This window comes from Balearica regulorum, unplaced genomic scaffold (assembly GCF_011004875.1).
Source record: "Balearica regulorum gibbericeps isolate bBalReg1 unplaced genomic scaffold, bBalReg1.pri S41, whole genome shotgun sequence".
In the NCBI taxonomy this organism is placed as follows: domain Eukaryota; kingdom Metazoa; phylum Chordata; class Aves; order Gruiformes; family Gruidae; genus Balearica; species Balearica regulorum.
In genome coordinates this window covers 117,056-140,535 of record NW_022679031.1, presented here as the reverse complement: position 1 = coordinate 140,535, position 23,480 = coordinate 117,056, and the positions used below count along the sequence as shown (strand labels likewise).

The following is a 23,480-nucleotide window of genomic DNA, read 5'->3' as shown; positions in this document are numbered from 1 at the left end:
CCTCCCCGGTGCCGGTTGTTCGGTCCCGGTGAAGAAAATTCATCGGTTTTATTTCTTGTCGCTACAGAACCGGGACAGCCCGAGATACAAAACCGGGGGCGTTGCTCCACGTACAAAAGGGGCCCGCGGGGGTCAGGGCGGTGGGGGGGGGGGGGTGGGGAGGGCAGCGTGGGGGCTCCAGACCGACCCGGGGCCCGCCCCCGCCCCCCCCCCCTCCGCTGTTTCTATGGAAATAAAAAAAATACAAAAGGGGCCCGGCCCGGGGGAGGGGGATATCAGTCCTCGAGGACGATGGGCTCTGAGGTGCTGGCGGGATGTGGGGGGGCAGAGGGTGCCAGGGCCCCCCCAGGCCGCAGGGGCAGCCCCGGTTTCACCTTGAGGGGCAGGTTGGGGCGACGGGCGGCGCGGCGGAGCTCCAGGTGCGTCAGCGCCTTCCGCAGCGCCCTGGGGGGGGGGGATATATATAGGTAAAGGGGGGGTGTGGTTGGGTGGGTCAGCCCCACACATCCCCCCCCCCCCCAGCAGCCCTGGGGCCCCCAGACCCCCCCCCCCTCACCTGGTGTCCTTGGTGGCCACGAAGACGACGGGGTTGGGGGCGTCCGCGGGGTTCAGCTTCTGCCGTTTGCTGGCGGGGGGGGGCCCGGCGCGCAGCCCCGCCGCCAGGGGGCGCCCGTTGGCCGAGAAAGGGAGGCCCGAGCCCCCCACCTGCGTGGCAGCGTCAGGCCCCGCCCCACCGCCCTGCTTACGGGCTCCAGGAGCTGTCAGTCAACCCAGAGCCCGCCTCCCACCCCCCCCCCGCAGCCTATCCTACTCCCTTGTCAATCAGCCCAGCCCCTGCCCCCCCAGGCCCTTTCCCCACCAATCAGGCCCGGCTCCCTTCCTGCAAGCCCCACCCCTTACCAATCACACTTGACCCCCCCCACACAGCCAGTCCAACCCTTCCCCAGGCTCCACCCCCCTGTCAATCACCCCAGACCCCGCAACTGATCCAACCCTTCCCCAGGCTCCACCCCCCTGTCAATCACCCTGAGACCCTCCCACAATTGCTCCAACCCCTTTCCCCAAGCTCCACCCCCCCGTCAATCACCCCCCAGGCCCCACCCCCTGCCAGCCCCAGCCCCGCCCCCTCACAGCCCCATACCAGGGGGTGGTGGCCCTCGCCGCCCCCTCGTAGCCCCCCAGCGCCCCGTACCCGGGGGAGACGGTGGCCCTCGCCGGCCCCCTCGTAGCCCCTCTTGCCCACCAGCCCCGCCAGCCCCCGGCTCTGGCTCAGCTGGTTCCGGTTAATGGGAGTCTTGGTGCCTCGTGGCGTCTTCGGCTTCAGGGGGGCCTGTGCCGCTGGGGGGGGGGGGGTGATAAGGATTGGGGGGGGGTGTGTGTGTCAGGGGCCACCCACAGGACCCCCCTGCCACCCCACAGCTCCCAGAAAGAACCCCAAAATCCAGCCCCTGCACCCTGCAACCACCACATGCACCCCCCCCAGGGAACCTCCCTGCACCCCCTATGCTGGGACCCCCGTACCTCCAGGGACCCCTACGCCTCTGGGGACCCCCCCTCCCCTTTCCAGGGACCCCTACACCCCTGGGGACGGACACCCCCCCCCCCCCAGAACCCTCACCCAGCTCCTTGACGATGGCGGCGAGGGGCAGCCGGGCCAGCGGGTGGATCTTGAGGGGGGCCTTGGCGGCCTTGGGCAAGCGGATGGAGCCTGCGAGATGCCGGGGGGGGGGAAACAGGCAGGTTAGGAGGAGGGGACACACACACACGACACACCGACGGCGTGTTTTAGGGGGATACCCCCCCCCTAAACTTACACTCTGCCTTGATGGCGTTGGCGTTGATGGGGGCGTAGGGGCGGCGGGCGGCGCGGCGGGGCTGCAGGACGTCGCGGCAGAGGCGGCGCGCCAGGCGGGTGAGGCGGGTGGTCTGCAGCAGGAAGGTCTGGCGGTTCTTGGCCAAAAGCTTGGCCCGGCTGGCGCTGGTGGTGTACGGAGAGAGGCTCTGCGCTTCGGGGCGCGAGAGGTGACCCCGAGAGTGCGGCTCCTGTGAGGCGGGGGGGGGAAATCAATGGGGTGTGGGGGGGGTGTGGGGGGGTCTCTCTGCACACCCCCTTCCTGGCCCAGGGCTCACCGAAGCGCTGCGAGCCGCCCCCTCTAGCTGGGTGGGGGTCTTCAGCCCCCCGTACTTCTTCCAGTAGATCCAGCACGAGGCGCAGAGGCGGCACTGCATGTTGGGGGGGCCCCAGGCGTACCACTGGGCCGACTGAGTGGCTGGGGGGGGGGGGGGGCAAGGGTGGGCGTGGAGACCCCCGTCGGGGTGGGTTCCACTGCCTGCCCTGGGGAACTGCCCTCAAACACCCCCAGCCTGCCCCTGTAGCCCCTACAGCCGTCCCTCTGGCCCCCCCATTCCGCCCCCCAGCCCCTACAGCCGTCCCTCTGGCCCCCCCATTCTGCCCCCCAGCCCCTACAGCCGTCCCTCTGGCCCCCCCATTCCACCCCCCAGCCCCTTTATGCCTCCGCTCCTGCCCCACTGCCACCCATGCCCCCCTCCCACCCCTACAGCCCCCCACTGCCTCCACCCTATCCCCCCCCCCTTCCTACCTGGAGCCCAGACCCAGTGGTGCCTCCCACCCCAGGAGCCCCCCAACCCAGCGTTCCCCTGTTTCCCCCAGCCCAGGACCCCCCGTTCCGGCATCTCTCCTCTCCCAGGACCCCCCCCAACCCAGTTTTCCCACCCCCACACCCCACTGACTGTGGCAGCTCTCGCAGGTCAGCCCCTTCTGGAAGCCGGCCCCGTTCATGCCAGGTTTGGAGCCCACCGAGATGATCTGGTTGGGGTTTGGCTTCGTGCTGCAGAGAAAGGGGGGGGTCAGAGGGGGTCCTATCTTTGCCCCCACCCCCCAGACCTAGAAGGGGGTCCAGGCCCCCCCCCAAAAAGCACCCCCTCCCCAACTCACTAGGTGGGGATGTAGACTTGCTTGAGTTTGCTGTCCGCCTCCGCTGCCTTCAGCCTCTTCTGCGAGCAGAGACGGGGGTAAGATGGCAGGGGGGGCAGTGGGGGGGCTCACGGCAGCCCCCCCCCCCCCAACCACAGCAGTGCCTCCCCCCTTCCCTTCACCTGCTGGATGTAGCGGTCGGTGGTTTTCCACATATAGTAGAACTGCACGATGCTGGCCAGAGATTTCCAGGGCAGCTACGGCGAGAAGAGAGAAACGAGTCCTCGCACCTGGGGGGGTTCCTTTGCCTCATGTGTCCCCCCCCCCACCCACCCCAAAACCACCCTGTGCTTCCCCCACGGCCCGACTCACAAAATCCTGCCGGATATCGTTGAAATCCTTCCCGTATTTCTCCAGCGCTTCCTCGAAGAGCATGGCCTCCGACGCCGACCACTCCTCCATCTCGTCACGGCACAGCACCGGCCCCCCTTGCGGCACCAGCGTCGACATGGCCTTGGCCAGGTCGTAGCCGTTGCGCTGCAGCGTATCCATGGCGTGGAACTGGGGAGGGGAGAGGCGCAGAATGGGGAAGAGGGATCAGAATCACCCCTCTCGCTGCAGATTTCGGGTCATCCCTCCCTGGACCCCTCGACCCTCACCAGTGTGATGTCCCGGGAGGCGGCGGCAGCGCTCATGTGCAGGCTGGGTTGCCGGATGGAGCTGCTGCAGTCCAGGGCACGCGCAAAAGTCCCGACGGCTCTGCGGGGCGGGGTGGCGTCAGCGGGGGGACCCCTGCGTCGCCCCCTTGCCCCCCCCCCCCGCCCCGCCACGGCCCCAGCTCACCGTGCCACCACCAGGAACTGGTCGATCTGCCGGTCCGTCAGGGGGTTGTCGGGGTCCCACACCTTCATCTCCATCTTCTGCTGGTTTCGGTTGTCTGATTCACCTTGGGGGGGGATGTGTGTGTGTGTGTGTGTCAGGCTGAATCCCCCCTCCCCGTGCTGCAGCGTCCACGCCCCCCACCACACACACACAGACCCCGCAGAGGCTCCCCCACCTTCGGCCAACCGGTCTGGGATTTCCGCCTGGTACTTGCAGCCGACCCGGATCTCGCCCTGGTCGGCCAGGAGGGTTTTCTGGACGGGGTCAAACACCAACGAGTAGAAGAAGCAGTCCTGGGGGGGGGGAGGAGGGGGAGGGAGGTGTGTGGGGGGCTCAGTGGGGTGAGGGGAGGCCCCCAAATCTGCCCCCTCTCCCTTAGCGGCACGTTGGGCTCACCTCCTTCTCCAGGTACTGGCCCAGGATGTCGGTCTCATTGAGAAGTGTCACGCTGCACTTCCCCCTGCGAGGCGCAGAGTGGGGGTGTCACAGGGAGGTGAACGAGCCCCCCACCCACAGCCCTGGCCTCCCCCCGCCACCCCCCCCGGCACACACCGTATGTGGGTGGCCGGCAGCGATTCGAACTGCCGGGAGAGGAAGAGCTCGCGGTGCTTCAGCTGGTGACGTTGCTGCTCTGTCATGGTGGGCTGCTTGGACTCCTCCTCGAATTCGCCTGGGCGTGGGCAGGGTGTGTGTGTGGGGGAAATCAGAGGGGGGCCCCCCTCAGGCGTATTCCCCCCCCCCCAACGTCAAGCAGGGAGGTGCATTGTTCTCCCAGCACACCCCCCCCTGGATTTTGGCAGCAGCCCAGGCCGAGGGGGGAGCGGGGGGAGGGCAGCCCAGCCCTGTTTTCACACGCGTGGGAAGCTCGGTGGGGGTGGGGCAGCCCCTGAGGGGCCCCCCCCAGCCTCTCCAACAGGGCCAGACCCCCCACTCCCAGCATCACAGCAGGAACGGCAGATTGGGACAGGCCATCTCCCCCCACCCCGAGCTGGGGGGCAGCCCAAATTAAGGGGGGAAAGGGAGTCACCGCCCCCCCCCCCCCGCACCCTCAGGGAACTGAACGTCCTGAGGCAGGAGTGGTGGCAAGCCGGGATCTGCCCCCCACCTCCCCGCCACTCCAGCCCTGGGGCAGAGGGGGGTGCACCTGCAGCCCCCCCCCCCCCATCCCTGCACCCCTCCACTGCCCCCCCCTCCCAGGGAGCAGCAGCCCGCACTCACGCGCATTGCTGTCGGCCAAGCTGTTGAGGCTGCTGGAGATGTCCCGCCGGCGAAAAAGGCAGACGACCTTGGCCTCCACGTTCCCGTTGGCAGTCTGGGGGCAGGGGGGTACGAAGGTGAGGAGGGGGCAGAGTGAAGCCCCCCCCATCCCCAGGGAACTGTACCCCCCCCACACACACCCCCCTGCCGTGGGAGGTGGCTCCTCACCTTGTTGAGCTCCTCGATGCGGCGGACGAGGTAGGGGTTGCTAGAGGAGTTCTCGAAGTAGACGTAATCTGCAGGAAAAAAGGGGGTGCGGTGAGGGGAGCCCCCCTCTTCTTCTAACAAGTAAGGGGGGCCCCCTTTCTGCTCTCAAAAAAACCAGGGAGAGGGCTTCTCACACACACAGGGACACTCTCCTCCTCGTAGGCACAGGAGGCTCCTCTTTACCCCAGGGGGCTCCCCCCCCCCGCCCCCAAATCAGACCTCCTGCTCCTCGGGGTGTCCCCACTCCTCACAGACACACACACACACACAGCCCCCCCTTTCCCCTCACGGGCCTCCCACACCTCTCCCCCTCCCCCTGCCCCCGTTTCCCAGCTCTCTCTTACAGACCAGGGGTTCCCCACAGACACGGCCCCCTCCTTCCCCTCCCAGACTAGAGGTTGGGGGGAATGGGACGACATCCCCCCTCCCCCCAGAAGCCGGGGCTCCCTCTCATGGGCTCCCCCTTGCCCCCTCGTGGGTTCCTCTTGTCACAGACCAAGGGCCCCCCCTCTTCCTCACAGACACGGGGGGGGGGGTGGGGTGTGGAGGGGGCACTGCAGCCCACCTCTAGGCCTCAGGGACCCCCATCCCCCTCACAGTGCCCCCCCCCCCCCCCCGCTTCCCCGGGCCTCCCCATTCCTCACGGACCCCCCAAATCCCCTCACGGGACACCCCTCCTTTCCCCTTGTGGGACCCCCTTCCCCTCACGGACTTCCCTCCTCCTCACAGGCCCCCCCGTCCCTCACGGGACCCCCTAATCCCCTCACGGGACCCCCATCCCCTCACAGGCGCGGGGCCCCCTCTCGGCCCCGGTCCCGCTCTGCCCGCCCGCCCCCCCCCGGCCCCTGCTCACCGCCGACGCGGTACATGTTGGCCGCCATGGCCGCTCGCTTGGGCCGCGCTACCCCCGGGCCCGGCCCCGGCCGCGCTTCATCGCCTCCCGCTCCCGCCGCCTCCGCACCGGCACGACCCGCTCGGGTGCCTCCGGAGCGGTTCGCGAGGCTTCGGAACAGGCTCGATGAGACCTCGGGCGCTTCCGGAGAGGCCTCGGAACCTTTCGGAAGAGGCTCGGAAGGGGCTCGGGCACCTCCGGAGAAGCCTCGGGATGCCTCGGCGCGAGCTCGGGCCCCTCCGGAAGAGCTTCGGGACGACTCGGCCCGGCCTCGGGCACCTCCGGAGAAGTCTCGGGACGCCTCGGCGCGGGCTCGGGCACCTCCGGAAGAGTTTCGAGCCGCCTCGGCCTGGCCTCCGGCTCCTCCGGAAGGGGCTCGGCAAGTTCCGCCAGAGCCGGAGCGCTTCCGGAAAGGGGTCGGCGGGGGGGGGGGGGGGGACACGGTAGGAACAACCTCGGGCCGGCTCGGCAATCTCCGGCGCTTCCGGGAAGTGGGCAGCCATTTCCGCGGCGGCAGGAAGCAGGCAGAGCCGGGCCCCTGACCCCAGGCTTTATTGGTGCCTCTCACAGTGCAGCGTGAAAATGGGGGGGGGGGGGGATGGAACCGAGGCCCCCCCCCCCCCCCCCGTGGTCCCCAGGAGGGTGAGGAAGGGATGGAGGAAGAGGAAGCGGCTGAGAAAGAGGAAGCAGAGGACGGCTCAGCGCGGGTCGGGGTCCCCCCCAGGCTCCGGGGCGCAGGGCGAGCGGCTGCAGGGTGGCAGCGGCCCCCCCAGCACCCGCCATTGGAAGACGCTGGTGTCCTTGCCCCCCAGGGAGACGAGGTGCCCGTCGTCGTGGGTGAAGCGCACGTTGGTGACGTGGCTGCCGTGGCCCCCGTACACGTGGCTCGGCGCCTGCGGGGGCCGCGAGCGTGAGGCGTGTGCGTGCTCATCCAGCCTGGATCCCGTGCACAAGCGTGTTCACAAGCACACGTCTCCAGCCCGGACCCCATGCACAAGCACGCGCCCGTGCACGGCCGGCCTGCGTGCCCCCCCACACACACACACACCCAGGGCTCCTTGCACATGTGATGCATGCGTGTGACACACCCCCCCCCCCATTTGCACACATGTCGCATGCACGCACCCCTTGCACACGTGTACCCCTTGCAAGCACCCACCCTCCCACGGCTTCTCCTCTACACCTTCCCTGTGCCCCCAGCCCACCGCACTCGGGGGGCCTGGACCCCCCCAGTTCCCCCAGCCAGGGGGTCTGCCCACCCCCAGCCCACCTTGGGGCGCGCGCAGGGGTACTGGAAGAGATGAACTTTGCAGAAATCGTCGGCCACGGCCACCACGCGCTCGTGGTGGGACCGGCACAGGGAATTGATGTCGGTGCCGTCCGAGCCGTCGGGCCAGACGCCTGGCGGGGAAAAGGAAGGTGGTGGTGGTGGTGGGGTGTCAGGGGGATCTCCCCGACCCCCCCATCTCCCCCTGCCAACCCCCCCCCAGCTCCCCCCCGTGCTCACCGAAGACGTGGAAGCCCAGCACGCAGGTGTAGGACGCCCATTCCCGGTCCCGGCTCTCAAAGCGGTTGCGGAGCAGTTTGCAGCCCCCGGCGACATCCCCTGGGCCGGGGACACACACACACACACACACACACACACACAGGGGCAATGAGACCCCCCCCCACCCCCCCCACCCAAGACCCCAGCAGGATGGGGGGGGGTGCACACCAGCTCCCCATCCCCAGGGGGGGCCCAGCGGATGAGGGGGTGCATGCCAACCCTCCCACACTGGGGGTCTCCAGCAGGGTAAGGGGGTGCCCGCCAGCCCCTGGGGGGGGTCTCCAGCAGGGTAAGGGGGTGCCCGCCAGCCCCCCCGTCCATCCGTCCCCCCCGGCTCACAGTAGAGGATCTCGTAGTCCCCCGAGTTGGACATGACGAAGCGGCCGTCCTTGGACCAGTCCAGGTGGGTGATGAAGCTGGAGTGGCCCTGGGGGAGGGTGGGAGGGGGGGTGTCAGGGACATTGGGGACAGCGGGGACCCCCCCTCCCTCAGAGCTGCCCCCGCCCTGACTCTCACCACGCAGCGCCCAAAGCGGGTGTACTTGCGTCCGCCCTCGGTGACGCTGTAGATGTAGATGAAGTTGTCGTGGGAGCCGATGGCCAGGAAGGAGCCATCTGTGGGGGACAGGGAAGAGGTTGGGGACAGGGAGGGGCACACGCAGGGACAAACACCCCCCCCACACACACACACACCCCCCCACCCCGCGGCCGCTGCTGGGTGCTCACCCGGGGAGAACCGAACCACCGAGAGCTGCTCGTTCCCGTCCGAGCCCCCGGCCAGCGGCTGCTGCGTTGTCGTGTCCAGCACCAGCCACCTTTGGGGACAGCAGGGACACGGGGCGGGGGGACGGGACACACGGGACGGAAGACGGGGACATGGTGGGGGGCGGGGGGGACACACGACACGGGACACAGGGGGGACACAGGAGGACGAGGGGACAGCAGGTACCGGGGGGGGAACAGGGACATGGGGACCGCGGGGTCGGGCAGGCTGAGGGCACTGCCCCCCCCCCCCCGCCATGTCCCTGTCCCCCAAGCACTGTGTGTGCATCCCCCCCCCCCCGCCCCCCATCCCTGTCCTCCCACGTCTCAGCCCCCTGTGTGGCACCATGCTCCCCCCACACCGTTGTGCCCCCATCACTCACCGCCCCGTGAGCAGCCCCACGGCCACCACCTGCCCCCCGGGGTGGAAGTCAGCGCAGAGCCCTGTGTCCTGCGGGGACGGGGACGTCAGGCCATGGGGGCACCGGACCCCCCCAGCCCCCTGTACCCCCACACCCCCATACCAGCTTCCTTCCCCATGGTCCTCCAGCCCCCCTGTACCCCCATATCAGCCTCCTGCCTCCCCCCAGCCCCCCTGTACCCCCCCACCAGGCTCCTGCCTCCCCCCAGGCCCCCCACATCCCCCCACCAGGCTCCTGCCTCCCCCCTGTACCCCCATACCAGCCTCCTGTCCCCCCCAGCCCCCCCGTACCCCCAAACCAGGCTCCTGCCCCCTGGTCCCTGCAGCCCCCCCAGCCGCCCTGTACCCCCATACCAGCCTTCTGTCCCCCCCCAGCCTCCTCGTACCCCCAAACCAGGCTCCTGCCCCCCCCAGCCCCCCGTTCCCCCACATCAGGCTCCTGCCCCCTGGTCCCCCAGCCCCCCCAGTACCCTCAAACCAGACTCTTGGCCACCCTGGACCCCCGGTACCACCTCCCCCGAGACTCCTGCCCCCCCCCCCCCCCATGGCCCCCCCACCTCCAGCGCCAGGCTCCAGGCCAGCGCGTGCTCCTGCCCGTCCCACAGGCAGAGCTGCCGGTCGTGGCCGCAGGTGAGGAAGAGGCAGCAGCTGGGGTGGGTGGCCAAGCCCCACACCTCGTCCGTGTGTCCCTGGGGGGGGACACGAGGGGACACAGACACGGAGAGGGGGTCATCACCCCATCCCCATGGTAGGGAGACCCCTGTGCTGCCCCCCCAAGCTGGCCTCACCTGCACGATAGGGGTGAAGCCGGCGGCCAACGTCCCCCGCAATAGGGCGTTGCGGGTCGTCCCCACCAGCAGCTCGTCGCCGGGTCCCTCCGCGATGGTCCGCACCGCCCCGAAGCGCTCAGGGAGCTGGGGGGGCACGAGAGGTCGGGGGGGGACACCCCAATCCCCCCCCCCCCATCCCCCATCATGGTCACCCCCACCCCGAAACACTCGGGGACCTGGGGGACCAGGGAGGTTCTGGGGACTGGTGCGGGTTTTGGGGGGCTGGGGCAGAATTTGGGGAATTAGGGAGGGTTTTTGGGGGGGGGGGCATGGGTCCCCCACCTCAGCCTCCTGCAGCAGGGCCAGGTCAGGGCTCCAGCAAACCACCCGCCGGTCTTTGCCGCCGCCGCTCAGCACCGTCCCGTCTCGCCGGCGGCACAGGGCGAAGATGCTGCCCTCGTGTGCCCGGGTCTGCTGCCCGATCTGGTACGTTTCTGCGGAGCTGGGGGTCAGCCCCCACAGCTACCCCGTTGTCCCTCATCCCCATCCCAGCCATCCCCCCCCACCTTTGCCGCCCTTTCCCGGCGTGCGACTGTCCCCGGCGGCGCGGGTCCAGGTCAGGATGTTGCCCTCGGAATCACCCGTCAGCACATCCCCGGCGGCGTCAAAGATGAAGCACTGGATGAACTTGGGTTTCTTGTATTTCTAGAAGCGGGGAAGATAGCAGCGTCAGCACCAATGCGGCACACCCCCTCCCAGGACCCCCCACCCAGCCCCTGGGGGCACCCCGCTCACCCCAAAGATGCCCTGCTTCTTGGTGAGGGTGGCCCCGCTCCAGGTCCAGAAGTAGACGTGGGATTTGCCGCTGGTGATGATGCTGCTGCTGTCCTGGGGGTTGAACTCCACCGTCAGCACCGACTCGTTCGTGCTCTGTAGGGTGCAGCACGGGAGGGGCAAAACTGTCAGCCTGGATGTCTGGGAGCCCCCCCAACCCTGGGATGTCGGGGTTCCCCCCGTCTGGATGCCCGGGTCCCCTCACCTTCACCTCCGCCTGCTTGGTGCCGCGGGCACAGTCCCACACCGACATCATGTGCTCGTTGGAGTCGTCCACCACGCAGAGGTACGCACCCTGGTCCTGGGGGGACAGGGGTGAGGGGGACGGATGCGGGACGGGGGGACGGGGAGATGGGGGGACACGGACTTACAGCAGTGGAGAAGGCGAGGGAGCCCACGCCCCGCTCGAAGCTGCCGAGGCCGATCTGCTGCAGCGTGAGCAGCGTGGCCGAGTCCCAGATGTGCACGATGGGCTGCAGCGGCTGCGGGGACGGCGTGGGTCGGGGGGCAGGGCGTCCCGGGGTGCCCCATCCCACAGTGGGGGGACGTATGTCGGCATCCCGTCCTGTCCTTGTCTCCATCCCATCCGGTCCCCACCGCTGTCCTATCTTCATCCCATCCCCATCCCTCTCTTTGTCCCATCCCATCCCAATCCCAATCCCAATCCCATCCATATCACAATCCCCATCCCAATCCCCATCCCCATCCCATCCCAATCCCATCCCGATCCCAATCCCAATCCCATCCATATCACAATCCCATCCCATCCCATTCCCATCCCGATCCCGATCCCCATCCCATCCCAATCCCATCCATATCACAATCCCATCCCATCCCCATCCCATCCCAATCCCATCCATATCCCAATCCCCATCCCATCCCGATCCCGATCCCCGTCCCCATCCCATCCCAATCCCATCCATATCACAATCCCATCCCATCCCCATCCCATCCCAATCCCAATCCCATCCATATCCCAATCCCAATCCCCAGCCCCAGCCCGGCCCCAGCCCATCCATATCGCAATCTCAATCCCCATCCCATTCCAATCCCATCCCGATCCCACCCATATCCCAATCCCAATCCCAATCCCGCCCCACACCTTGCCATCCTTGTCGACGCCGGCTGCCTGCCCCGTGGCGACGCGGAGGCGGTCGGGGTGCACGGCCAGGCTGCGGGGGAAGCAGGGGGTGAGGGGTGGGGGGGGTGTGTGTGTGTGTGTGTGTGGAAACGGGGGACACCCCCCCCCCCCCAACCTGGGGCTCACCAGCGCACGCAGTCGCTGTGGCGCAGGTAGTGGCGCTGGCGGCGGTGCGGGACGTGCAGGAGGATGACCACGCAGGCGATGAAGTACACCAGCTCGCCCGAGGCCAGGACGTGCAGGTTGGAGCGACTGTCCCGGCCCCGGTACCCGTAGCTGGGCTCCGTTAAGGGATGCAACGGGTGCGGTGGGTGGGGAACCCCTCCCCAGAGGGGGACCCCTGGGTGGGGACCACAGAGGGCGATGGGACCCCAAGAGAGGGGACCCCCCAGAAAAGGATGAGGATGGGGACAGGGATGGGACCCCCAGAGAAGAATGGGGACCCCCCCAGAAAAGGATGAGGACGGGGCCAGGGATGGGACCCCCAAAGAGTGATGGGGACCCCCAGGGACAGATGGGGCCAGAGATGAGATACCCACAGAAGTATGGGGATGGGGCCAGAGATGAGACCCTCAGGGAGGGGTGGGGACCCCCAATGATTGATGGGCACCCCCAGAGAGGGGTGGGGACAGGGATGGGACCCCCAGAGAGGGACAGGCGCACCCCGATGGGGACGGGGATGGGGCTGGAGACCCCCAGGTGGGGAGGAGGGGGGAAGGGGCCTGTGTGACCTACGGATGGGACGCGCCATGGGGGGGTCACCCACACCCCACCCCCCCGCCTCGGTGCAGGATACACCCAGTCGAGCTGGAGGCGCTCGGGGGGCAGCTCAGCCCGCAGCCCCCCGTAGGGGCCCAGCCCCGAGGGCACGTACATGGTGATGGGGCGACCCCGCAGGAACATCTTCACTGACACCCCCTCTGTGGGGTGGGGATGCCGGGGGTCACCCCACGGCCCATGGCCCCCCACCCAACGGACGGACGGATGGACGGACGCCCCCAAGCCTCACCCAGGTTGTAGTTCCCGCGGCGCGACCCTGGGTAGGGAAACGGCGTTACACCCCAAAAACGAGCCCTCTGCACCCCAGTAATAACACACACCCCTCCCTGCACCCCAAAACCAACCCCCCTGGCCCCCCAGCACCCACCTGGGCTCAGGGTGGGCTCCTTCGGGCGGCTGCCAGGGAGAGGCGGCGTCAACGGGGGAGTGTGGGGGTGCAGAGGGGACGAGGAGGGGGCAGAGGGGAGTGAGGGGGTGCGGCGGGATGCAGGAGGGATGTGGGGGTGCAGGAGAGGTTTGTGGGTGCAGGGGGATGTGGGGGTGCAGGGGGGGATGAGGGGGTGCAGGGGGTCTGTGGGGGTGTAGAGGGGATGGGGGGGTGCAGGCGGTGTTGGGGTGCAGGGGGATGAGGGGCTGCAGGGGGAGCTGTGGGGGTGCACGGTGGGTTTGGGGGTGCGGGAGGGGCCCCCACCTCTCGGGGCTCCCCGCCTGCAGCAGGAGGTTGGCGGACGAAGCCGCTTTCCTGCTCAGGCGCTGCCGGGGGCTGGTGCTGCCGGAGGAGGAGCTGTGCCTGCGCAGGCTGGGGGACACGGGGGGGGACACGGCGGGGGGGGGGGATGACACAGGAGGGACGGGGGGCAGGGGGGACACAGGGGGGGACACCGTCAGTGAAGAGTTAACACCCCCCCAAATCCCACCCTAACCCTGACACCACCCTCCCCGTGGACCCAGGCAATCAGCCCCCCCCCCCGCCCCCCAATTTTCCCCGTGGACCCAGTCACCTGGGCCCCCCCATCCCTCTACAACCCTCCCAAACGACACAGCCCCCCCAATCCCCCCCCGCCCCAGCAGACCCGGGCATCCTGACACCCCCCCCCAGCCCCCCCCCCCCCCCCAGACATCGGGGTCCCCCATCCTCACAGCTCTTTGTGGGCACCCCGTGGGGCCGGGCTGGGGGCCGCCGGGGGGGAATCAGGAGCCAGGGGCTCTGGAGAGGCCGGAGCGGGTGCCGGGGCACACGGGGGGGACCCTGGGGGGGGTGGCTCCTGGGGGGTCCCCTGGTCCCTGCTGGCTCCCGACGTCTCTGGGTTTGGGGCCATCTCCTCCGTCTGCGTCCCCACGCTGATGGTTTGGGGGGGTCCAGGGGGGGCCGGGAGGGACCCATCCGGGTCCAGCTGCAGGCAGGGCTCCGGGATGGCACCGTTGGCTGCTGGGGGGGGGACGGGGACAACAAAGGGGTCAGGTCAGCGCCGGAGCCCCCCACATCCCGCAGACCCAGGTGTCCGAGGGAGCCCCGATTTCCAGACGGGGGGACCCCAGCACTGGGACACACACACACACACACGCACACACACGCACAACGCGGACATCGCGACGTCGAGGCCTCACCGTGGGGAAGGTGCCGCAGCAGCCGGGGCAGGTGCTGGTCGTAGAGGCCGAGACGTCGCAGAGCGTCCGCCAGCGCCGCCTTCACCAACGCCAGCTCCTCCTCGAGCCGCCGCAGCCGCAGCTCCAGGGGGGCCGGGGGGCCGGGGGGGCCCGGGTCACCTGCGGGAGGGGAGAGGGTGACACACACACACCCCACCCCCCCCAGCTGCACCCCAGCACCCAGGGACTTGGGTGTCCGGGGACCCACGTGCCACCCCCCCAGCACCCAGGGACCCGTGCACGTCCCCCCCGCCTCCACCCCATGCACCCCACCGCCCCAGCGGGACCCCCACTGCCCCAGGTATCTGGGTGCCCCCATGCCACCCCCCCCAGCATCTCCCCCCACCCTAGCCCCACACATCCAGCTCCCCCCTCCCCAAAACCCCACAAACCCCACACCAGACCCCATTTTTTTTGGGGGGGGGGGGCGGCAGCGGAGCGCATGGGGCCACCCTGAGTCTATGGGTGGGGGAGGGCAGCAGGGGCTCCCTGAGGGGTTCGGTGGGGTGGAGCTGGGGGTCCCGCCGGAGGAGCTCGCCCCCCCCCCCCCCCCCCGCCCCGTTAACCCCTGGCTCACCGTGGGGGCCGCCTTCCGGTTGGGGCTCCATGGCGGGTGAGGGCGGACGGGCGGCTGGGCCCACGCGAGGCCTCGGCCCGTGGCCTCCGGCTCCGCCGCCCCAGGAAGCGCCGCGGCGTCGCCGAGTCATTTCCCCTTCGCCGCCCCGGCCTGATCCTGCGCCCGCCGTCGCTTCCACGGGGGTGGGGGGCACTAGGATTCCGGGGGGGCACCCACGTACCCCACTGTGTGTGTCACCCCCTCACCTACGCCAGGGATTCGGGCATCCCGGTGGGACCCCGCTGCCTGGGTGCCCCCCCCCCCCCCCCCCCAAATCCTGGTGACTGCAGGCGTCCAGCTTCCCCTCAATCCCCCCCCCCCACGCTGGCCGTACCCCCCCAACCCCAGGGTGCCCCCAGGATTTGGGGTGAGGGGCTACGGGTGCCCCCCAGGACACAGCCAGGACCGACCACCCGTTTCAATCGCACACCCCCCCCCCCCCCCCTGGTGCCATCATCCTGGGGGGAGCAATGGGGCAGGGGTGGGAGGGGCACGGCCCCCCCAATAAATCACCCTGACGTGGGGCTGAGGGACCCCCAACTCCCCCCACCCCATTTGTTGGGGGGGGGGGGGGTCAGGGCCGGATGCTCAGGTTTGCTGAGGGGTATGTGTAGGGGGGGCACCCCATAACCGTGGGGTGCGTGGGGCAGCCCCCACCCGCCCGGTTTCGGGATGAATTGGGGCACAGCGTCCCAGCACCCCGAACCCACAACAAAGGGTGCCGGCGGCCCCGATTCATCCCGAAAGTGAAATGTCGCCTGCGTAGGGGACCCAGGCATCGGGGTGCTGCACACACACCCCCCTCCCCAGGCAGAGATGGGGGCACCTGGGTGTCGGGGTGCTGCACCCCCCCCCCCCCCCATCCCCAGGCAGGGATGGGGGCACCCGAGCGTCGGGGCACGGCCAGCCCCCGCGTAAGGACGTCACTGTCCGGCTCCGTGCGCCCTGCCAGTGGGGACCCAGGCACCCCAAAAAGTTGGGCCACCGTCCCAGGCATCCGGGTGCTGCACCCCCCACCCTCCACCCCCCTCCCCCAAAACCAGGGACCCGCATCCAGGCTGGGTGTGCACCCCCAGAGCTGGGACTGGGATATTTGGGTGCTGCGCACCCCCCAGGCCAGGATATGGGGGTGTCTTTTCCACACCCACCCCCCCCCTCCTTGCTCCTGCCCCGGGGCAGGTTGGCCCCGCTTTGCCCTCCCCCGGGGTGGGGGGGGGCAGGTGTGAGCTGGGGCCGCATCCTGCACAGTCATAGTGCAAGTGGGTTCGGGGCTGCGCCTCCGGGAACAGCCTCCGCTCCGTGAGCACCGGCACCCGCCTCGGCGAGGGGACGGGGACGGGGTGAGACCCCGCTGCAGGTACGGCGGGGGCCCGGGCACCTGCGTCCCTTTTGGGGGGGGGACAAGGGGGTCTGTGGGGTGGGACAGGGACGGTTGCGTCCCTTTGGGGGTGGACAAGGGGGTCCGTGGGGTGGGACAGGGACGGTTGCGTCCCTTTGCGGGGGGGACGAGGGGGTCCGTGGGGTGGCACAGGGATGGCTGCATCCCTTTGGGGGGGCAACGGGGTCCACAGGGACGACCTGGGCACCTGCGTCCCCCTGGGGGGGACAATGGGGTCCACAGGGACAGCCGGGATGTCGGGGTCCCCTTGGGGGGACAACGGGGTCTACGGGGATGCCTGGGTCCTCATCTGTGGGTGGGGGTCACCCATCTGCACCCCACATTCCAGGGCTCTCCCCCCACTTCCTGCCCGTGGTGGGTCCCTGAGCCAGGAAAATGAGGGAGGGGGGAGCGAGAAGGGGGTCCCCGCGCTGGCACCCCACACCTGGGGGTCCCCCAGCCCCCCCCCTCTCGCCTGTCTCCCCTCCCGCAGCACCATGGAGCCGCAGCTGGGCCCCTACCCCCCCCTGTACCCCCCCGCCGGCCCCTTCCCTGCTGTGGGGCAGCCCCATTGGGAGCCCCGGCCCCCCGAGGCCCCCCCAGGGCCCTGGGCCCCCCTGCGGGGCGATGACCCCCCCGGCCACCTGGACCCCTTCTCCCAAGCCTTTGCCAGCCGCCTGCCTGGCAAGGCCTGGGGGGCCGGGACCCCGGTGGCCGGGGGGGTCACCCCCCCACAGGGCTACCTGCCCTACAGTGGAGCCCCCCCCGAGGAGCCCCCCCCGACCTGCCTCTACCAGGACCTGCAGCCCCCTCCCTGTGCCCCCCCTGCACCCTTCCAGGGCCCAGGTGAGTCCTGGGGTGGGGGGGGGGAAATCGCAGAACACCTGGGGTCCGCTGAACCTTTTTTTTTGGGGGGGCGGGGGGGGGGTGAGGCCCTCACCCCCCCCCGTTCCCTCATCCCATTGCAGCCCTGCAGGGACTGGGGGGGGCCGAGGGCTTTGCCGGACTCCTGGGTCCCCCGGACTGGGTGCCCGATGGGGCACGATGCTACCAGGTACGCCTGGGTCCCCGGGGGGGGGACACACGCACAACACCGGGGCGCCCGTGTGCCCCAGTGCCTGACACCCCCCCCCCCCCCAAACTCCCTGCAGGACCCCAACCGCTATTTCAGGGGTGCGGAGTTGCCTTTCCCAGGGGTCCCCCCATGGCCGGAGGGGTCCCTGGGGGAGGTGGGGGGGAGCTGTGAGCTCAGCCCCCCCTGGGCAGGGGGCACGGCCCCCCCCGAGGTGAGAGAAGCTGGATACAGGGGGTCAGTGGGGACACCCCCCCACAGCGGGGGTCCCCCGTGGCCCCCCCGTCATCCCTCTCTCCCACAGGCCCCACTGGACCCCCCCGGCGGGGGACGGGCTTCCCCCTACCGAAGCCGCCTGGGCCTAGGGGGGGGCCCCCCCCGGTACCGACCGCCCCCCATGTTGGACCCAGGGCGTGGGGGGCCGGGGCTGTTTGGGGGGCTGCTGGCGGGAGTCAGCCCCCCCGGGGCCGCAGACCCCCTGCGCCTCTTGTCTCCGTGAGTTGGGGGGGGGGGGCCGGGGAGGGGAAGGGGGGAGGATGTGGGGGGGGGGGGGGGCTGCCCCACAACCCCCCCTCTTTGTTCCGCGCCCCCTGCCCCAGGCAGATCAATGTAGGCCCCAGCTTCCAGGCAGCCGTGCCGCCGGCAACGGGGGGGGGCTGCGAGCAGGACCCCCCGGGGGGGGCCGCGCTGGCTTGGAGCCCCTGGCCCGGGCTGGAGGGGGACCCCGAGACCCAGCAGCAAGGTGAGGCCCCCCCCACCCCATTCCTCCCTCCCCTCGGGGTAGGGTCCTGCCTGTGGCCCCCCCTGACCGTCCCCGTCCCCCCCCACAGTGGAGACCTTGCTGGACCTGGCCTGCTCCAGCGCCCTGCCCGGGGGGGGCACCAACCGGGAGCTGGCCCTGCACTGCTTGGCCCGTGCCGGCGGCAGCCTGACGGTGAGGGGGGGACACACGCAAACACGACAGAACCGGGAGAATTTGGGGGTGCACCCCCCCCCCCCCCAGCACCCTGTGAGCCGCCATGTCCCTCCCAGGGTGCCCTGGAGCTGCTGCTGCTGGGGACGCCCGCCTGGCCGTGGGCAGACCCCTTGGCCGGGTACCACTACACCGGTGAGGGGGGGGGCCGGGGGGGGGGGGTAAAGGGGGAATCTAGGGGGATCCCCAGATTCTGCCCCCCACACACACACTGTGCCTGCAGGCAGCGACGCCTGGACTCCCCGGGAGCGGCGGCTCTTCGCCAAGGCCCTGGCACGGCACGGGAAGGACTTTACGCGGATCCAACAGGCGGTGAGGGGCCCCCCCTGGCCCCCCCCCCCCATCCCTGGCCTCTCTGTTCCCACGGGGTCACCCCAAAACCTGCCACGCACCCCCCCCGACCCCCCCCAGGTGCCTTCCAAGCGGATGACGCAGTGTGTGGAGTTTTACTACCTGTACAAGTCGCGGCTGGGACAGACGCAGAAGCAGGTATTGGGGGGGGGGCAGGACCCCCCCCCCATAGCGCTAGGGGGGCACTAGGGGACCCCCCTGATTTTGGGGGACACTAGAGGACCCCCCACACACACCTCTCTCTGTCCCAGACACCACCCGAAGCCCTCGTCTCTCGCTTCCCCTGCAAGCTCTGCGGCAAGTAGGCAAGGGCCAGGGGAGGGCGGAAGGGGATTTGGGGGGGCCCGGACAGGGACTGGGGGGGCACAGAGGGAGCCAGGGTGGTGTGGAGGGTGCCGGGGGGGACACACAGGGGTTGCTTCCCCCCCCAAAATCCCCACCGCACCCCCGTTTCTCCCCAGGATCTTCCCCAAAATCAAGAGCCGCAACGCCCACATGAAGATCCACCGGCAGCAGGAGGGCTGGGGGGGGCCCCCGCTCCTGCCCCCCCCGTGGCCCCCTGGCCCCCCTACCATTATGGGGGGCATGCAGCAGCCCCTGGCGTGAAGCGCCCACCCCCCTCAGACTGGGGGTGTCCCCTGCCCGCCGTCCCCCCCCCCCCCAAACACGAATGAGGACGGAGTGGGAGAGTTTATTGCGGAGACGACACTTGGCTGTGGATCCCCGCGGGAAAAGGGGGGGGGGGGGTGTCGATAAATAAAGTCCAAATGTCCCTGGGGAGGGGGGGTCCCCCACATCCGGTGTGTCCCCAGGGCAGAGGGGTCCCTGCGGTGTGGGGCGGGGGGGGGACACACGGGGGGGTTCCCTCACACCTCGATGTGGGGGTCGGAGCCCCGTCCCTCGCGCTGCAGCTGCTCCTCCTGCCGCAGCTTCGGCTTCTCTGTCCGCGTGTGCCACACCAGCACCTGGGGGGGGGGGCGGATGTCAGCAGGACCCCCCCACTGCAGCCTGGAAACCCCCCCCCAAGGACACCTCGTATCCCTGAGGGACCCCAGGACCCCTCAAGGGACCCCAGGAACCCCAAGGCCCCCCCCAGACCCCCATCTGGGCACAGCTGTCTGCCTTGGGCTCCAGCTCGGCTGGGGAGATGAGTCCATCCCGTCCCCCCCCCAGCACTTTGCTGGGCCCCCATGGGACCTCAAAACCCCCTGAGGGACCCCCTGGGGCCCTGAAGGACCCCAGGACCCCCCAAGGGACCACTCAAACCTCTGAGGGAGCCCCCGAAGGACCCCCCCAGACCACCCCATAGGACCCCAGAACCCCCCTGAAGGCCACCTCAAACCCCTGAAGGACCCCAAGGGACCCCAGAACCCTCTGTGGGACCCTGGGACCCTCTGAGGGCCCCCTCAAATCCCTGAGGGACCCCCCAGGGACCCCAGAACCCCCAAGGGACCACTCAAACCCATGATGGACCCTCCAGGGAGCCCAGAACTCCCCTGAGAACCACCTCAAACCCCTAACGGACCCCCCCAGGAACCCCAGAACGCTCTGTGGGACCATTCAAACCTCTGAGGGACCCTGGGACCCCGTGACGGACCCCTCCCAGGGACCCTGGAACCCCCTGAGGGCCCCCTCAAACCCCTGAGGGCCCCCCAGAGCAACCCCTGAACCCCCTAAGGGACCACTCAAACCCCAGAGGAACCCCAGAACCTTCCGTGGGACCACTCAAACCCCTGAGGGACCCCCAGAGCAACCCCTGAACCCCCTGAGGGACCACTCAAACCCCTGAAGGATCCTCCAGGGACCCCAGAACTCCCCAAGAGACCCCTCAAACCCCAGAGGAACCCCAGAAGCCCTGAGGGCCCCCTCAAACCCCTGAAGGACCCTCCAGGGACCCCATAACTCTCCAAGGGACCACTCAAACCCCAGAGGAACCCCAGAGCCCCGTGAGGGCTGCCTCAAACCCCTGAAGGACCCTCCAGAGACCCCAGAACTCCCCAAGAGACCCCTCAAAGCCCAGAGGAACCCCAGAACCCCCTGAGGGCTGCCTCAAACCCCTGAAGGATCCTCCAGGGACCCCTGAACTCCCCAAGAGACCCCTCAAACCCCAGAGGAACCCCCTCCCTGGCCCTTACCTGGGTACAGTTGTCCGCCTTGGGCTCCAGCTCGGCGGGGGACACGAGCCCCCCCAGCAGACTGCTCTCCAGGTAACCCCTCTCAGCTTGGGGGTCGAAGCGAGCGGCGGGTCGTGCCAACAGCAGGGGCAGCCCCACGGCGAATCCGGCCATATCCAGCGGGAAGGGGCGCTCCGGTTTCCAGGCGGTGTGGAAGCCCACCACGCGGCCCCCCGCAACCAGCGGCCGCTCGAAACGCAGGCCCCCCACCAGCCCCACCGGCCAGACGGCCACCCCGCGGGTGCTGCGCATCTCGGGGAGGGGGGAGAGTGGGTGTGGGGGGGGGGGGGGGCGGGAGAGGGTTGGGGGGCTCAGGGAGGAGCGGTTTGGGGGGGGGCACACAGAGCAGCACAGCCTTTTAAAGAGGCAGAGATTGGGGATGCAGAGGGCGGAAGAATTAAGGGGCTAGGGGAGGTTAGGGGGGGTTAGGGGAAGTTGGGGGGGATTGGGGGGCTCTAGGGGGGGAGGTTGGGGGGAATTAGGGGGCTCTGGAGGGGCTAGGGGAGGAATTAGGGGGCCTTTGGGGGAGTTTGGGGGGAATTAGGGGAGGAATTGGGGAGCTCTGGGAGGAGTTTGGGGGGAATTGGGGGCTCTGGGGGTGGTTAGGGGAGGAATTAGGGGGCTCTAAGGGGGGAGTTTGGGGGGAATTAGGGGGGCTCTGGGGGGGTTAGAGGAGGAATTGGGGAAATTGGGGGCTCTGGGAGTGGTTAGTGGAGGAATTAGGGGGCTCTAAGGGGGGGCAGTTTGGGGGGAATTAGGGGGCTCTAGGGGGGGTTAAGGGAGGAATTAGGGGGCCTTTGGGGGGAGTTTGGGGGAATTGGGGGCTCTGGGGGTGGTTAGGGGAGGAATTGGGGGGAATTAGGGGGCTCTAGGGAGATTTTGGGGGGAATTGGGGAGCTCTAGGGGGAAATTTGTGGAGGAATTGGGGGGGTCTAGAGGGGTTAGGGGAGTATAGGGGGAATTGGGGGGCTCTAGGGGGTTAGGAGAGTTTGTGGGGGGAGTTTATGGAGGAATTGGGGGGCTCGGGGGGGGGGCTCAAGGGAGCTGTGGAGAGTGGGGGGGATTGGAGGGAGTCCCAGGAGGGGCTGGGGGTAACAGCACACTCCATCACCTCAAAGAGGCACAAACCAGGGGCGTTAAGAGCCAGGAAGCAGGAGGTGGGGGCTGGGGGGTGGGTAGGAGGTTTTGGGGGGCTCGGGGGAGGGGGTAGGAGGTTTTGGGGGGCTCTAGGGGGTCCCTACCTCCTCGAAGAGGCGCAGGCTGTAGGTGTTGTCGTCGTCGGCGAAGTAGACCACGCCGCTCTCGCCGGGCGCCCGCGTCTCCCGCAACCACTGCAGCGCCCGGTTGCGCTGTTCGACGCCGCGAGGACGTAGCCAGGGGGGGTCCCCGGGACGTCGGCGACGTTCGGGGGGGGTCTCGACGTTCAGGTGGGTGAAGGGCACCCCGCTACCGGCTAGCAGCCCCCCCACCAGCGCCGTGGGGGCTGCCGCGTCCTCCACCACCACCCAGTGCAGCGCCCGCACGTGCAGCAGTGTCTGCGACAGCCGCACCAGCTCTGCCTTCTGTACCGGCCTAAAATGGAGGGAGGGGGGGCAAAAGGGGCTGTGGGGGGGGCTCCACGGGGGTCCCAGGAGGGTGCGGAGGCCGTGTGAAGCCAAGGAGGTTGTGGGGTGGGGGGAGCAGATCAAACTGGGGGTGGCCCAGACTGGGCTGTGTAAGGGGAAATAGGTCTGGGGGTGGGAAATGGGTCTGGGGGGGGCCCAGGATAGGCTGGGGGGGGGCCAGGTCAGGTTGTTTGGGGAGGTAAATGGGTCTGGGGGGGCCAGGACAGGCTGTACAAGACCGGGGGGGGTGTGTGTGTGTGTCTCACCTGGCATATGTGGGGGTCACCACGTAGATGGTGGGCAGGGTCCGGCCCCCCCCCTGTGCCCGGGGATCCCCCCGGGCCCCCCCACTCCGCAGCTCCGCCAGCAGCCGGTCCCTGTCCCGGCCCCGTCGCCGCTCTGCCCGTAGCTGCTGGGAGCAGTCGCAGGGCTGCCCTGGGGGGGGAACGGGACGGGACGTGTGTGTCAGGGACCCCAGAACAGCCCTCGGGGGGGGGGTGTCAGGGACCCCCGAGCTGCCCCCCGGCCCCCCTCATCCCCCCCCCCCCCTCACCGAGCTGCAGCAGGGCGCAGAGCAGACCCACCAGCGACACCACGAAGTAGACGATGAAAACGTTCTTCAGCTTCACCCTCATGGCAGCGCTGGGGGGGGTCCTGAGAGGGACGGGGGGACGGGGGGGGACGGGGGGGACGGGGGGGGGGCGGTGTGTGTCCGGGTCCTGGGGGGGGCGGGGGGGGGAGGTTCGGGGAGGTCCGGGGGCCCTGGAGCCCCCAGCACGCTCTGCCCGGTGCCTTTCCCGCTCCTCCCCACCACTACCACCCACCCCAGCACCCCCCGGTATCTTCCCACTCCCTCCCAGTAACCTCCCGCCCCCGAGCCCCCGGTACAGGCCAGCGCCCTCCCCCCCCCCCCAGGGCCTGCAGCGCCCCTCCCCGTTCCCTCAGCAAAGAAATGCGGACGTGGCGCTGTTACCACGACGACAGGGCCCGGACTCACCGCGCTGGGACCGAGGTTGGATAAAGATCCCACCGAATGGCACCGGGAGCGGGGTAATGACCGGGATCCGGTGGTCGGGGCCGCGCAGCCTCCACCGGGCCGGGCCGGGCCGGGCCGGGCCGGGCCAGGCCGGCACTTCCGGTCCGCTCCCCACCACGCTCCGGCCGCCACTTCCGGTCACGGTCCGTCCCGCGGGGTCCGGCCGCCACTGGCGCCCCGGCCACAAGGTTCCGGGTTGCCCC

At 69.7% G+C, this 23,480-nt stretch overlaps 4 protein-coding genes across 8 annotated transcripts; 1 reads left to right on the top strand and 3 right to left on the bottom strand.

Annotated features, from left to right (window-relative positions):
• Positions 1-29: 29 nt before the first annotated feature.
• Positions 30-6,406, bottom strand: MTA2 (metastasis associated 1 family member 2). Of its 2 annotated transcripts, none has more exons than XM_075741499.1 (18): positions 6,135-6,406; positions 5,243-5,310; positions 5,036-5,129; positions 4,370-4,487; positions 4,214-4,277; positions 3,993-4,110; positions 3,779-3,881; positions 3,595-3,694; positions 3,308-3,496; positions 3,118-3,192; positions 2,957-3,015; positions 2,752-2,849; positions 2,131-2,270; positions 1,815-2,043; positions 1,619-1,708; positions 1,142-1,338; positions 557-705; positions 30-444 (listed from the first exon to the last, which is right to left on the bottom strand). In XM_075741499.1, the coding sequence occupies exons 1-18, from the start codon at positions 6,160-6,162 to the stop codon at positions 276-278; spliced, it is 2,088 nt and encodes a 695-aa protein (XP_075597614.1). In that variant the 5' UTR covers positions 6,163-6,406; the 3' UTR covers positions 30-275. The 2 variants fall into 2 exon arrangements, with proteins under 2 accessions (XP_075597614.1, XP_075597615.1); XM_075741500.1 differs by having other exon boundaries at positions 1,193-1,338; positions 6,135-6,404.
• A 303-nt stretch (positions 6,407-6,709) lies between these two features.
• Positions 6,710-14,876, bottom strand: EML3 (EMAP like 3). 3 transcript variants are annotated; one of them, XM_075741496.1, is made up of 23 exons: positions 14,651-14,876; positions 14,035-14,193; positions 13,567-13,852; positions 13,118-13,225; positions 12,794-12,822; positions 12,656-12,682; positions 12,443-12,566; positions 11,773-11,922; positions 11,608-11,677; positions 10,877-10,987; positions 10,711-10,806; positions 10,467-10,601; positions 10,238-10,376; positions 10,014-10,165; positions 9,690-9,815; positions 9,459-9,590; positions 8,864-8,931; positions 8,445-8,533; positions 8,236-8,333; positions 8,059-8,146; positions 7,681-7,779; positions 7,444-7,574; positions 6,710-7,066 (listed from the first exon to the last, which is right to left on the bottom strand). In XM_075741496.1, the coding sequence occupies exons 1-23, from the start codon at positions 14,778-14,780 to the stop codon at positions 6,872-6,874; spliced, it is 2,742 nt and encodes a 913-aa protein (XP_075597611.1). In that variant the 5' UTR covers positions 14,781-14,876; the 3' UTR covers positions 6,710-6,871. The 3 variants fall into 3 exon arrangements, with proteins under 3 accessions (XP_075597611.1, XP_075597610.1, XP_075597612.1); XM_075741495.1 differs by having other exon boundaries at positions 13,567-13,855; positions 14,651-14,872; XM_075741497.1 differs by lacking the exon at positions 13,118-13,225 and having other exon boundaries at positions 13,567-13,855; positions 14,651-14,873.
• Positions 14,877-15,898: 1,022 nt separating this feature from the next.
• LOC142599727 (uncharacterized) lies at positions 15,899-19,104 on the top strand. 2 transcript variants are annotated; one of them, XM_075741503.1, is made up of 12 exons: positions 15,899-16,046; positions 16,561-16,913; positions 17,036-17,121; positions 17,219-17,353; positions 17,444-17,634; positions 17,739-17,881; positions 17,970-18,073; positions 18,172-18,247; positions 18,336-18,424; positions 18,524-18,601; positions 18,715-18,764; positions 18,925-19,104. In XM_075741503.1, exons 2-12 carry the CDS (start codon positions 16,565-16,567, stop codon positions 19,067-19,069), a joined length of 1,446 nt encoding a protein of 481 aa, XP_075597618.1. In that variant the 5' UTR covers positions 15,899-16,046; positions 16,561-16,564; the 3' UTR covers positions 19,070-19,104. The 2 variants fall into 2 exon arrangements, with proteins under 2 accessions (XP_075597618.1, XP_075597617.1); XM_075741502.1 differs by lacking the exon at positions 15,899-16,046 and having other exon boundaries at positions 16,286-16,913.
• Positions 19,105-19,138: 34 nt separating this feature from the next.
• B3GAT3 (beta-1,3-glucuronyltransferase 3) lies at positions 19,139-22,896 on the bottom strand. Its single transcript, XM_075741504.1, has 5 exons — positions 22,795-22,896; positions 22,508-22,676; positions 21,879-22,209; positions 20,599-20,889; positions 19,139-19,428 (listed from the first exon to the last, which is right to left on the bottom strand). Exons 1-5 carry the CDS (start codon positions 22,874-22,876, stop codon positions 19,330-19,332), a joined length of 972 nt encoding a protein of 323 aa, XP_075597619.1. The 5' UTR covers positions 22,877-22,896; the 3' UTR covers positions 19,139-19,329.
• Positions 22,897-23,480: the final 584 nt, after the last annotated feature.